General features: G+C 40.7%; 1 protein-coding gene across 2 annotated transcripts in view; it reads left to right on the top strand.

The window, feature by feature from the left end:
* The window catches only part of Flt1 (fms related receptor tyrosine kinase 1), a 184,212-nt gene that overhangs the window by 61,666 nt on the left and 110,217 nt on the right, over nt 1–12,329 (top strand). For both annotated transcript variants that reach the window (XM_042685381.1, XM_042685382.1), the window contains exon 10: nt 374–533. In XM_042685381.1, the coding sequence (XP_042541315.1) occupies nt 374–533 (160 nt within the window). The remainder of the gene's footprint in view (nt 1–373; nt 534–12,329) is intronic.

Below are 12,329 nucleotides of genomic sequence, written 5' to 3'. Positions count from 1 at the left end.
AGGAAAGAAAGAGAGAGAGAGAGAAAGGAAGCAAGCAAGCAAGGAAGGAAGGAAGAAAGAGAGAGAAAGAAGGAAAGAAAGAAAAGAAAGAGCTCACTCCTAACACCATCCAATTTCATGTTTGCTTATCTTCCGTAGGCAACATGATTTTAATCACTGACATATTAAAAGTGTAATGTACATACCATGAAATCCAGCCTTTAATGTTCTTCAAACAGGTCTGCTTTTTAAAGTAGGCGTTCTCTTGATAACTAGGGGGTTTGGTTTTTGTTTCTTTGACATCAAAACCAGTGAAAGGGGTACTTCCTGTGATGCCTAGAGGATAGTCACAGGAACAGTTCTTGACTTCTGTCCTGCTCTGTCTCCTTGCCAGTGAAACCTCAGATTTATGAGAAGTCAGTGTCGTCCCTTCCAGACCCAACTCTCTATCCACTTGGCAGCAGACAGGCCCTGACCTGCACCGTGTATGGACTCCCTCAGCCTGAGATCAAGTGGTTCTGGCGGCCCTGCAACTACAGTTATTCCAAGACAAGGTAGGCACAGGGTGTGTCCTGACATCTTTCCAGTATCTTCTGCCACTTCGAGTGAAGATTCTTTGGTAGAGGCAGATGGGCAAATGTGTTCCCTTTGGAAACAGGTAGACAGTGGCTACTCTTCCTCCTTAAGAAGTCTGTCTCTCCCCTCCTCTCCCTTCCCCTCTTCTCTCTTTCCCCCTCCTCTTTAGCCTCCCTCCCCCTATACCCTCTCTCTCATTTTTTTAAAATAGTATTTCACTTTGTAGCCCAGGCTGGTGTGGAATTAACAATCCTGCCCTCCCCCCGCACTCCCAATACTGGGATTACAGGCTTGTGCTACTATACCTGGCAAGACTGTCTTTTTATATTAAGCCCCTAGGCTTAGCTGTCATTCTACCTTCCCTGGGAAGCCTCCTGACTATCTCTCTCAGACTTACTTCTCCCTTCCCAGCATGAACAGTACTAGTTCACACTATTGTTGACACTCAATAGGCACATGTTTGTCTCTCTCTAAGCTGTGAGCTCGCTAAGCTTGCCTCCCTCCCTGCAGGGCTGGGCAGGCCTGGCATACCCAGCACATGTTCAGAGTGCATCTGCTGAATGAATCCATCCCCGCCCCTGCTCACTGTGCAGGGTTTCCTTCCATCCTGTTTTGCTTTTCCCCTTTTTGTTTAGTCTAGAGAGTTGATACTTAGGATAGTTCATGGGAGCGAATCGGAAGGACAGGAATAGAGTTGATAGGTACAACAATAAGACATGATTGAAATGGGCCAAGAATTATCCTTATTCCAAAAATATGTTTCTTCATTGCTTTTCACTCCACTCGCAGAGTGTTTGGGAGGATGCAACCAAAACAAAACATAACAACAACAATAAGAAACGAGCTTGATAAAAATGTAAATGAGGCCTAATTCTTCCATTAACAAATAGAAGTGGCTGTTTCGGTTTTCTAGTTTCTTACCATAATTGCAGGCTTCATCTTGTGTCTTAACCATGCTGGTAGCAGGTAGCACTCAGATAGTGGAAAGTTACTGCTGAATATGGAATTCCTGAGAAGTGGTTATTTCCACACTTGTCTGATTTCTCATGTGAGTGTCATTTCCTAAGAACAGATACATAGAGAACTTGCAGATCTCGAATACATCCTTTTCCACTGTGTCTGGTTTACAAGTTACTGAGACTTTTGTTAGCCTGCTGATTTGTGTGTAGTCATCTATATTTATGGACCCAGCTTTTTGAAGTACTAGTATCTGAGCTATCATGCAAATAAATAAAAATAACTAAGGATACTAGATTCAGATAAATGTGAAGAATTGAATTTTTATGGAGCCACAAAGCCTTTTATAGATATTTCAAACTTGTATTTCAATATCAAATCTTAAAACCTTGATTCTACTTACTTTGAATAAACTGTTAGAAATAATGAGTGACATAATAGTCTAAATTTGAGGTACAATGGTACTAATAAAATATGATTTGTAGCCAGGTACTGGTGGCTCACATCTGTAATCCTAGCTACTCAGGAGGCTGAGTTCTGAGGATCATGGTTCAAAGCCAGCCCAGGCAGGAAAGTCCATGAGTCTCTTATCTCCAATTAACCACCAGAAAACCAGAAGTGGTCCTGTGGCTTTAAGTGGTAAAGCTCTTGCCTTGAGCTGAATTGCTCAGGGACAGTGCTCAGACCTGTGAACCTGAGCCTACCTTTTCAATTGCTTCAAGGCAGATGAGATTTTTCCCCCAGACTATGGAGTTTTCTCACAAGGCCTAGAAAGATACCTTCTTATTCCTTTTGGAATTCTTCCAAGATCCAGAACCCTGCCTTAAATGTTTCTTAGCCACTTGAATTCTGTTCAAAGCACATTTTTAAAAATTATTATTAACAAGAGAGATCAGGAATGGAACCACACTGGTTCGTTTCTTTAGGATGTCTTTGCTTAAAATAATATGCCTAAGGTGAGTGAGCAGATCATAGAGACTTCTTTCTAGATATTGCTAGCATCTCTTCTTCTTTGAATCAGCAAGACTTGATTACTGATCCAGTGTCCTATCTGTCGCAGGACTAGATCTGGTCCTTGGTAATTAAGCTAGTGTGTACCGGTTACATAGTTTTGAGATCTTTGTACACTGGGACACTAATCAAACAGTTCTATTTCACTTTATCACAGGGAAAGTAAAATCTCAATAAATGAAGCCCTTAAAGCTTTCCAAATGTCTTTATAAAAATAGATTGTTCACACACTTAAATCAATGTACATTCATTTGTAGACATTTTCACTAGTTTCATTAAAAGAATATTATATCAGACTTACTTGGCATTATATAGTAATATATTTGCACAGTGGGATTTGACACATGATCTTTAAAAAAGAATGAACTACTAATACATATGATTACCCTTAACTATGTGAAATAAATTATTAGTGCTTAAATTTTAGGCTCTACTTAATAGGTACATCTAACTATGGCCACAGTTGAAGCATTAATTTATTTCTGAAGCTAGAATACATTTCTCTAAGTTCTCTAAAATTATTACTTGGTTTAATATGGTCAGCTAATTAATGTATCTAAGTTAATATAAGAAGAGATTCAAACAACTCAAATGGTATTTTCTGGAGTCTGATAAATATATAAATGTATTTTAAAACTACCAGGTCTATTACTCAGCTAGAAATTTTTTCCCTAAAAGAAAATGTGGCAGGTAGGCACCAGTGGCTCATGTCTATAATCCAGCTACTCAGGAGGCTGAGATCTGAGGGTTGTAGTTCAAAACTAGTCCAGGCAGGGAAGTTCATGAGACTCTTTATCTCCACCGAAGGCCGGAAGTGGAGCTGTGGCTCAAATGGTAGAGTGCCAGCCTTGAGCTTTTAGGACAGCACCCATGCCCTGAGTTCAAGCCCACAGACTTGCACCAAAAGAAAAAAAAAGCATATAGTAAAATATGCAAATGAGCTCTGGTTTAACTGAGTGTCCAATGGTTTTGTTTTGTCTACAATTTGTTCCTAAAAGGCACTAGTAGGAAACCCTGGTGTGCTATTCATACTAGAGTAACTAGAAATATCAGTCATGCCCTGTACATCTCAGAAAGCAACAGGTAAAAGATATTGAGTGTTTTCATCCTGTAAAAATGACACATGTTTAAGGAGACAGCTTAAACCTGATTTAAGCATTGAACAATATACACAATTACCAAACATCTCATGGTATCCTATTAATATGTATCATTTACAAGTTTTGGCAGAGGGTTTGTTTCTTTGTTTTAGTGCTGGTACTGGGACTTGAACTCAGGGTCTGAGCATTGTCCCTGAGTTTTCTCATTCAAGGTTGGCACTCTATTATTTGGGCCACAGCTCCACTTCTGGCTTTTTGGTGATTAACTACAGATAAGAGACTCACGGACTTTGCTGCCTGAGCTGGCTTTGAGCCTTTATCCTCAGATCTCAGCCTCTTGAGTAACTAGAATTACAGGTGTGAACCACCAACACCTAGCTTACCCCTTAGCTTTTTGCTCAAAGCTGAGCTGACATTCTTCTACTTGAGCCACAGCTCCACTTCTGGTTTTTTGGTGGTTAATTGGAAATAAGATTCTCACAAACTTTCCAGCCCAGGCTAGTGTCAAACTGAGATCCTTAGATCTCAATCTTTAGAGTAGCTAGGATTTCAAACACAGGCCAGTGTATAGGGTTTTTTGTTGTTGCTGCTGCTGTTGTTGTTGTTTGTCAGTCCAGGGACTTGAACTCAGGGCCTGAGCTTTTTTTGTTCAAGGCACTTTACCACTTAAGCCATAGCACACTTCTGGCCTTTTCTGTGTATGTGGTACTGAGGATTGAACCCAGGGCTTCATGCATTGTAAGCATGCACTCTACCACTAAGCCACATTCCCAGCCCAATTTACAGTTGTTGTTTTTTTTTTTTTTGGGGGGGGGGTCTGGTCGTGGGGCCTGAACTCTGGGCCTGGGCGCTGTCCCTCAGCTCTTCAGCTCAAGGCTAGCGCTCTACCACTTGAGCCACAGCACCACTTCTGGCTTTTTTCTTTTTGCTTATGTGGTGCTGAGGAATCGAACCCAGGGCCTCATTCATGCAAGGCAAGCGCTCTACCACTGAGCTACCTTCCCAGCCCCCAACTTACAGGTTTTGATGTACCAGTTTAGAAGAAAACATTAGGGACAAAGGATGTGATACAGTTACTTTAAATTCATACAGCTAATGAACCAAGAAGAAATAAAGTAGAATCTTAGTCTCTTTTACTATCCTGCATGTTTAGGTACTAATATGGGAAGAGAAATAGATCGTTCTTTTTGAATGTTTAATAACATTAAGTTGTCAACACTGAATGCGGAGGGATTTGGGGATTTTTTTCCCCTTATCTTCAACAAAGGATAGAGATTTCTGGATATTGTTAGACCTACTCCATGTTAACCTGGGATAAACATAAGAAGCATTCCTAAGAATGTTGAGCTTCTAGTATCTTTCAACACCTGTACTTTATAGCTTCTGATCACATGAAATAAAGATAATTAAACACACCTCACAGAGAGGCTCTACTGAGATAACAAAACTGGGCAAGGTACATTATTATTGCCAGCATTGTGGAGAAGGGGGAGGGGGAGGAACTGATTCTCTAAGACAGACCCAAGAACTTCTAAGGAACTTCTATGGGCATTTTTTTTTTTTTTTTTTTTTTTACATATTACTTACACAACAGTGAGAAAGCTTAACAACTCTTTTCCGAGAAGTGAAGAGAAATTGTGGAAAGTAAAATGTAATTTTGTTCTGTGTTATAAATAGCCATCTAGTAGGTCTGAGGGGGAAAAGGAGACAGAATTGAGGAAAACCGAGTTTATGACTTTCAGAAGGAGGGAAAAAAAATAAGGGGCTATTGAAAAATTAGGCCAATGTAGAAGACAGAATCAACTGGAGAGTACAGTAGGAGAATGAGGCAACTTTCCTTGCTCTGTGACCCTCCCTGGTCCCACTCACCCTTTCCCATCCCTGCAGGAAGTGGCTCTGCCCTGCCATATCCTAAGTCTGGGTGGGGCAGGGCGGGCATGTGGAACAGCTGTCTCTGGCTCTACCAGTCCACACTGGATTTCTGGAACAAATAAGACTACAAACTCTCCCAAGCCAACAGCCACTCTTGATCTCACAGGTCCCTGGTGAGTTTTGCCAAAGTACTGGTACACGGTACTGGCTTGTAAGTCTTCTCTAGAACAAGTGACAAGACAGGATTGGAGGAAGCGGGCCTTCCTAGGGCCTTGAGGTTCTGCAGTTTTTGCCATCACTTGTTCATACTCAGGATCATCAGCTCTATTTTCTCAGGAAGAAACTAAAGTATTGAAGATTGCTTTCATGCATGTGTGTTTGAGTGAAAGCCCACCCTCAGGTCTGACTGGAACTTCTTGTCCAGTTGGATGTTTGAGCTATTTTGACCAATTCCTTCTAAACACAAGATGGGAATGGGTTTCTGTAGGTCACCCTTTCAGGGCCTCCCCAGTAACTTAGATCCTCTGTCTCACTGAGTGTTTCTGGGTATCTTTTCTCCTTTTTAAAAACATGGCCTTGTTTTGTGCTGGTACAGGGGCTTGAACTCCAGGCCTCCTGCTGTTGTTCAGCTTTTATGCTCAAGGCTGGTGCTCTACCACTTGAGCCACTGGAGCCATGCTTCTACTTTCAGCCTTTTGATGGTTAATTAGTCCCACAGATATGTCTGCTTCTGTGCTAGCTTTGTACAGTAATTCTCAGATCTCTGCCTCTTGAGAAGCTACCATTATAGAAATGAATCACAGTTAACCCAGCTAAAGCTTGTTTTTAATCATATACTGTGTGTGTCTTTGCTACAAAGAGGTTGAAGAGTTGGAACCTTTGATTATTGTGGTTTTGTTTGGGGAGCACAAGAAACTTCTCTCTCTCCATCTAACTGTCATAAATCTTAAGTACAGAGGAATAAAGAGCATTAATTATAATAAATACAGTGATAAAAACTTATTAAGTTCTCTCTAAGGAAAAAAATGCTGCACAATATTTCCTTGCAAAATACATTTTTTTCCCAAGTAAGTGTTTAAAAATCTGTTATTTATATTACATTAATGTTGCCCATATCATACAAACTGATTTTGTATATCATCAGTATTCATTTTAAATATATAATGTCAATCGTATGTACTCATTACATCAATATTTGTTAGGTACCAACAATATAGAAAATAGAAACATCATCTGTCTTCAACACTTAAGTTTTAACTGCAGAGGATCAAAGTTATTTGGTGATTACTTATTGGATGTACTTGCAGAATATCTATTCTGCAGTCTCAGAGCCAGAGACTTGGGAATCAAGGAAATGGGCTCTATTCTTGGCACAGTCCCTGACTTCTGAGTGACCTTGACCAGCTATTTAATCTTCGTTCCAACTTCCCCTTCTGTAAATGGTAACTGCTGAGCTTCCCTTTTCCTCCTAACACAGAGCTATGAAGGAGTTAAAATGAAAAACTTGCTTTACATTTTCTCCTTTCAAAGCAGCTTGAAATAATTTCCAAGTTGTTACACACGGGTAGTTCCCTTCTGCTTCTCATAAATTTTAAAGCAATCTGACCATTTAACTCTGAGGGTTAGTGTCAAATTAACAGAAAATTTTAACTTATGCAAGTAGATGGTTTATTAGAGAAGTCTCACATTAAGTATTATAAAAGTAATACTCTGACACAGAATTGACTCATGATCATAATAATAATTGCCCAGTCATTTAAAAATGAAGGGCTAGGGAGTATAGCTAAGTGGTAGAGCTTGTGTCTAGCATGTCTGAGGCCCTGAATTCCATATTTAGCACAATAAATATATTTATTGGTTTATTTTTTATTATATGAGTAGTGGCACTAAGGCATTTGAATTCAGCCTGTCAATAAATATATGAGTACAATGCATCTTGATCAGTGTCACTCCTTCCATTCTTCCCCCATCTATATCAAAAAAAAAAAAAAAAAAGAAGAAAGAAAATATAACAACTATAGTGTCCAATTGTATTTTTTTCAGTGTTAACCTTCTGCCAGCAAAAGCATCGTATTCTCTGCCTATTGGCTCTCAAGCCTTACGTTCTTCATTGGCTTTTTGCCAACAAATCCCTTCAGGATGCAAAGTATGGTTCTGGGTTTTCAACTTATGGAAGACCGAGGGAATAATCTTTACTAATTTCTTAACTAAATGTTGGGACTTGTGAAGGAAAAAACCCTTAGACATACATGAAACCTCAAAGAACTGCTTCTAGAATTTAAGGTATGTTAGATCTGGAAACTGGAGGTGTAGCACAAAGGGTAGAACAAAAAATGCTGAGCAAGAGTGGGAAGCCAGCTGGGCACTGGCAGCTCTAATCCTAGCTACTCGGGAAGCTGAGATCTGAGGATCACAGTTCAAAGCCAGCCCAGGCAGAAAATTCTGTGAGACTGTTACCTCCAACAAACTACTCAGAAAAGCCAGAAGTGGCTCTGTGGCTCCAGTGATAGGATACTAGCCTTGAGTACAAAAAGGCCCAGGGACAGCACCCAGGCCCTGTGTTCAAGCTCCAGGACTGGCAAGAAAAAAAAAATGAGTAGGAATTCCTCCCCACCCCCAAAAAAGTAGGTCAGATCTGGCATCTAGAATAATTACATAGTTTACAATTTAAATAGAAAGTAATATTCCTTGCTACTCTCATTTCTGAAACACTCAGGAGAGTACTACCAGGGGTGGAGGACTAACAAAAGCTGACCATTCTGGGCCTGTGAGGTTTGCCCTTTACTCTTGTGGGGAAGAGGGTTGGCTTGCAAAAGCAGGGAAAGGCAGGGCTCTAAGAACTCCAAAAAGCGCTCGCCTAATTGCATTTCTCTATTGTTTATGTACACAAATTGGCAAGGAAAGGACGTCTGGGATCATTAGGGATGTGTCAGGGATAAATCATTCCAGGGAAACATAGTTTTGTGCATCAATAGAGTATGTGAAATTAACAGGACAAAAACAAAACAATTGTTAATGGTAGTTAATTAGAAATGCACTCAAGGACCCAAATTTAATCCATTCACAGTCATCATGTTGACTATTTTTATACTGTAACAATTTAATGCCCTATATTCTGTTTTCTGCCTACAAAATGAAAGCTTTAATAATTAAATCAAAAGAGTCAACATTTCCTGGGGCAAAATATAGGTCAGATGTCTAAGGGAAGAGGTCATTTAAGAAAACCTTTGCCTTTGCAAATATGATCACTCAACCTCATGTTTGAATATTTCCCACATTCTTCTTAAATATACTTAAAATCTGTCTTCGTGTGTCTCAGCGTGTATGTGCAGTGTGTATGTACATATGTAGGCTCAAATCAGGCATGTGACAGAGACTTTGAATCTATTCCAAACAAAACTTTGAATCTAAATAAGGACTTTCAAGACCACTTGACCAAAGACCATTCGAGCAGGACATTTGAGCTTGAACACAGCCAAATAAAACTGGCCATCTTATACAAGAGGCTTTCATCCTGCGCCAAAATTGAATGTTCATTTACTAATGAGAAACTTCTTCCATTCTGTTATATAATTACTGGATGGGGAAGTGCACACTGTCCAATGTGAATGTTCAGACAACAGACCTTATTAATATTTCATACAAAATCCTGAGAACAGTGCACAAGTTCATTTGCCAAAGACCTCTTTTCCACTTTTCTATGCTCTGTGAAGATTTCTCCCTCCCTTTTTTTTTTTTTTACAGTGAACCTGATGAATAATTGTTTCTAATGAATTAACTGTCTTCTGTCATTGCTGTCAAGCATTTCATTATGTGTTTTAAATTAAGCCAAAGCTGAGTCCTAGGCAGTTCATGGCTTTTGTAGGGATTTCTTCAGTAAGACTCAATATAGCTTTCTGGGATGAGAAATAACCATGAGACAGTGACGGACAATTTGAAAAAAATGTACCTCTCGAGGGCTGGGAAGGTGGCTCAGTGGTAGAGTGCTTGCCTCACATGAGGCCCTGGGTTCGATTCCTCAGCACCACATAAGCAGAAAAAGCCAGAAGTGGCGCTGTGGCTCAAGTGGTAGAGCGCTAGTCTTGAGCTGAAGAGCTGAGGGACAGCGCCCAGGCCCAGAGTTCAGGCCCCACGACTGACCAAAAACAAAAAAAAAAAGTTCTTCTCAGGTGCTGGTGGCCCATACTTGTAATCCTAGCTACTCAGAAGGCTGAGATCTGAGGTTTGCGGCTCAAAGCCAGCCTGGGCAGGAAAGTCCATGAGACTCTTATCTCCCAATTAACCACTCCCATACTGGAATTGGAGTTGTGACTTAAAGTGGTAGAGCACTAGCCTTGAGTATAACAGTCTCAGGGACAGAGCCCAAGCCCTGAGTTCAAGCCCCATGACGAACACAACAACAAGAACAAAAATTCCTTAAGAAGATTGGCAGAATATCTCACATTTTTTTGGCTATACACAAAGATTAAAAAACAACAACAACAACAAAACTAGAGCCGGGCACCGGTGGCTCACACCTATAATCCTAGCTACTAAGGAGGCTGAGATCTGAGGATCGAGGTTCAAAGCCAGCCCAGGCAGGAAAGTCCGTGAAACTCTTTATCTCTGATAAACCACCAGAAAACTGGAAGTGGTGCTGTAGCTCAAGTGGTAGAGCACTCACCTTGAGCTGAAGAGCTGAGGAACAGCGCACAGGCCTAGAGTTTAAGCCCCACGACTCACACACACACACACACACACACACACACACACACACACACACACACACACACACACACACACACACACACTATATAGATATAGATATAGATATATATAAACTAGTGGTAATAAACAGGGCATATGGTAGAGGAATAAGTTGTCTGTTTGCATGTGTTGGATGTGTCTCTATTGATTTGTTGGGTTCTTTCTTGAAGTGTGGACTCTAGCCTGTCAACTCAATGCCCTTTTGAATACACAGAAGAACCTGGTGGTTGGAAATGACAGAAAAGGTATGAAGGATTTAGATGATGGTCTAGGCAGTGCCTCCTAGAGCTTCTTCTAGTCACTAGGCCTTATTTCTTCATTCTTTCTCTAGATGCCTCCTCAGATGTTTGTCACCTTCAGCCTGATGGGCTACTGAGTTTATTTAGAATTAGCACGCTACCTTTTAGAAATGAGAGAGAGCTTGTTTTTATAGATGAGATGCTATGTTTCAAAGTAAGACTATCTCTCTTCCCTCAGGGCTAGTCATGTCCCTGATCACCTGTTGATTTTTATTTCCACCCCAAGAACTGTGCTGACAAGTGTTTATGATCTAGTGAGCGAAAGGGTCAGCCATGGATGGTAGAATGTGAGGGGGCCATGTGTAGAAAGACGGAGCTGGGCCCTTGAAGATAATGAGCGGGTCAAATGGAAAACAACAGGGACAGAGATGGAACAAGGTGCTATAGGAGTTGGAAGGGATTGAGGTGTTAGGACATGCCACAAGACTAACTTGGTTAGCTCATCAGATTTGGGTTTGAAAAAAAAAAATGAAAAACTCACCACTGGAAAGGTAAACCTGGTCCCAACATGGAATTCTGACATGAAGTCAGTCACCCTACCTTCCCCTACCCTGGCTAGCACTTTATTGTTCTGCCATCTGCACACCAGAAGTTCTCCTTGCCATTTCTTACCACACTTGCTGGGGGCCATATTTTGTGGCTCTTCTTTGGAATCTGTGTGTTCTAGGCACTAAGTCTCCAAAACTTTCCTTCTCATGTCTGAAAATCAGAGCTGTGGATTTTTATACGGGCTTTCAAAAACTTACATATGGGTACATTGTTCCATTTTCTTAGAGTTCTATAGGCCCTGACTCATTATTATGAGAATTGTGCAAGGTAACCATCCATTGCCACCTAATTGGCACATTCTGCCTTGTGAGTATAGGAAAAAAAAGTCCCTGACCAAGTAAGTTGAGGAAAACAAGAGTATTTAGGCACTATCCGGAGCCAAGTAGACTACGACTGGAAGATATATAGCGTACAAATTTCTTTTTTTTTTTTTTTTTTTTTAGTCAATCGTGGGGCTTGAACTCTGGGCCTAAATGCTGTTCCTCAGCTCTTCAGCGTCACTTCCAGTTTTCTGGTGGTTCATTGGAGATAAGAGTTTCATGGATGGGCTGGGAAGGTGGCTCAGTGGTAGAGCGCTCGCCTTGCATGCCAGAGGCCCTGGGTTCAATTCCTCAGCATCACATAAGCAAAAAGAAAAAAGCCAGAAGTGGCGCTGTGGCTCAAGTGGTAGAGCGCTAGCCTTGAGCTGAAGAGCTGAGGGACAGCACCCAGGCCCAGAGTTCAGGCCCACGACTGGACCTAAAAAAAAAAAAAAAAAGAGTTTCATAGACTTTCCTGCTCAGGCTGGCTTTGAACCATGATCCTCAGATCTCAACCTCCTGAGTAGCTAGGATTACAAGTGTGAGCCACCAGCGCCCGGCTACAAATTTCTATTTTTGATTCTAAAGGTAAAGGCCATTAAGCACTTCTCTATGGGATGTTAAGTGCATGTAGGTATGTACATATATATGTATACATGTGAATATATGTATAGGTATATATATGTATATATACCTACATAATAGTAGGTACATAGAGATGTGTATATCTAAGCATATATGTACACATACTATGTGTATATGTGTGTATATATCACATATATGTATGCATATGTGTATATAGGCCTACATATGTATATATACATATATATATATACATATATGTGTATACACATGTGTGTAAAACCAGAAGTAGTGCTGTGGTTCAAAGTGGTAGAGCACTAGCCTTGAGTAGGAAAAGCTCAAGGACAGCATCCCAGCCG

Source organism: Dipodomys spectabilis, unplaced genomic scaffold, assembly GCF_019054845.1.
Source record: "Dipodomys spectabilis isolate Male_0828 unplaced genomic scaffold, ASM1905484v1 ptg000095l, whole genome shotgun sequence".
Classification (NCBI taxonomy): Eukaryota; Metazoa; Chordata; class Mammalia; order Rodentia; family Heteromyidae; genus Dipodomys; species Dipodomys spectabilis.
The sequence above is the reverse complement of the archived record's forward strand: the minus strand, read 5'-3'. Positions and strand labels throughout refer to the sequence as shown.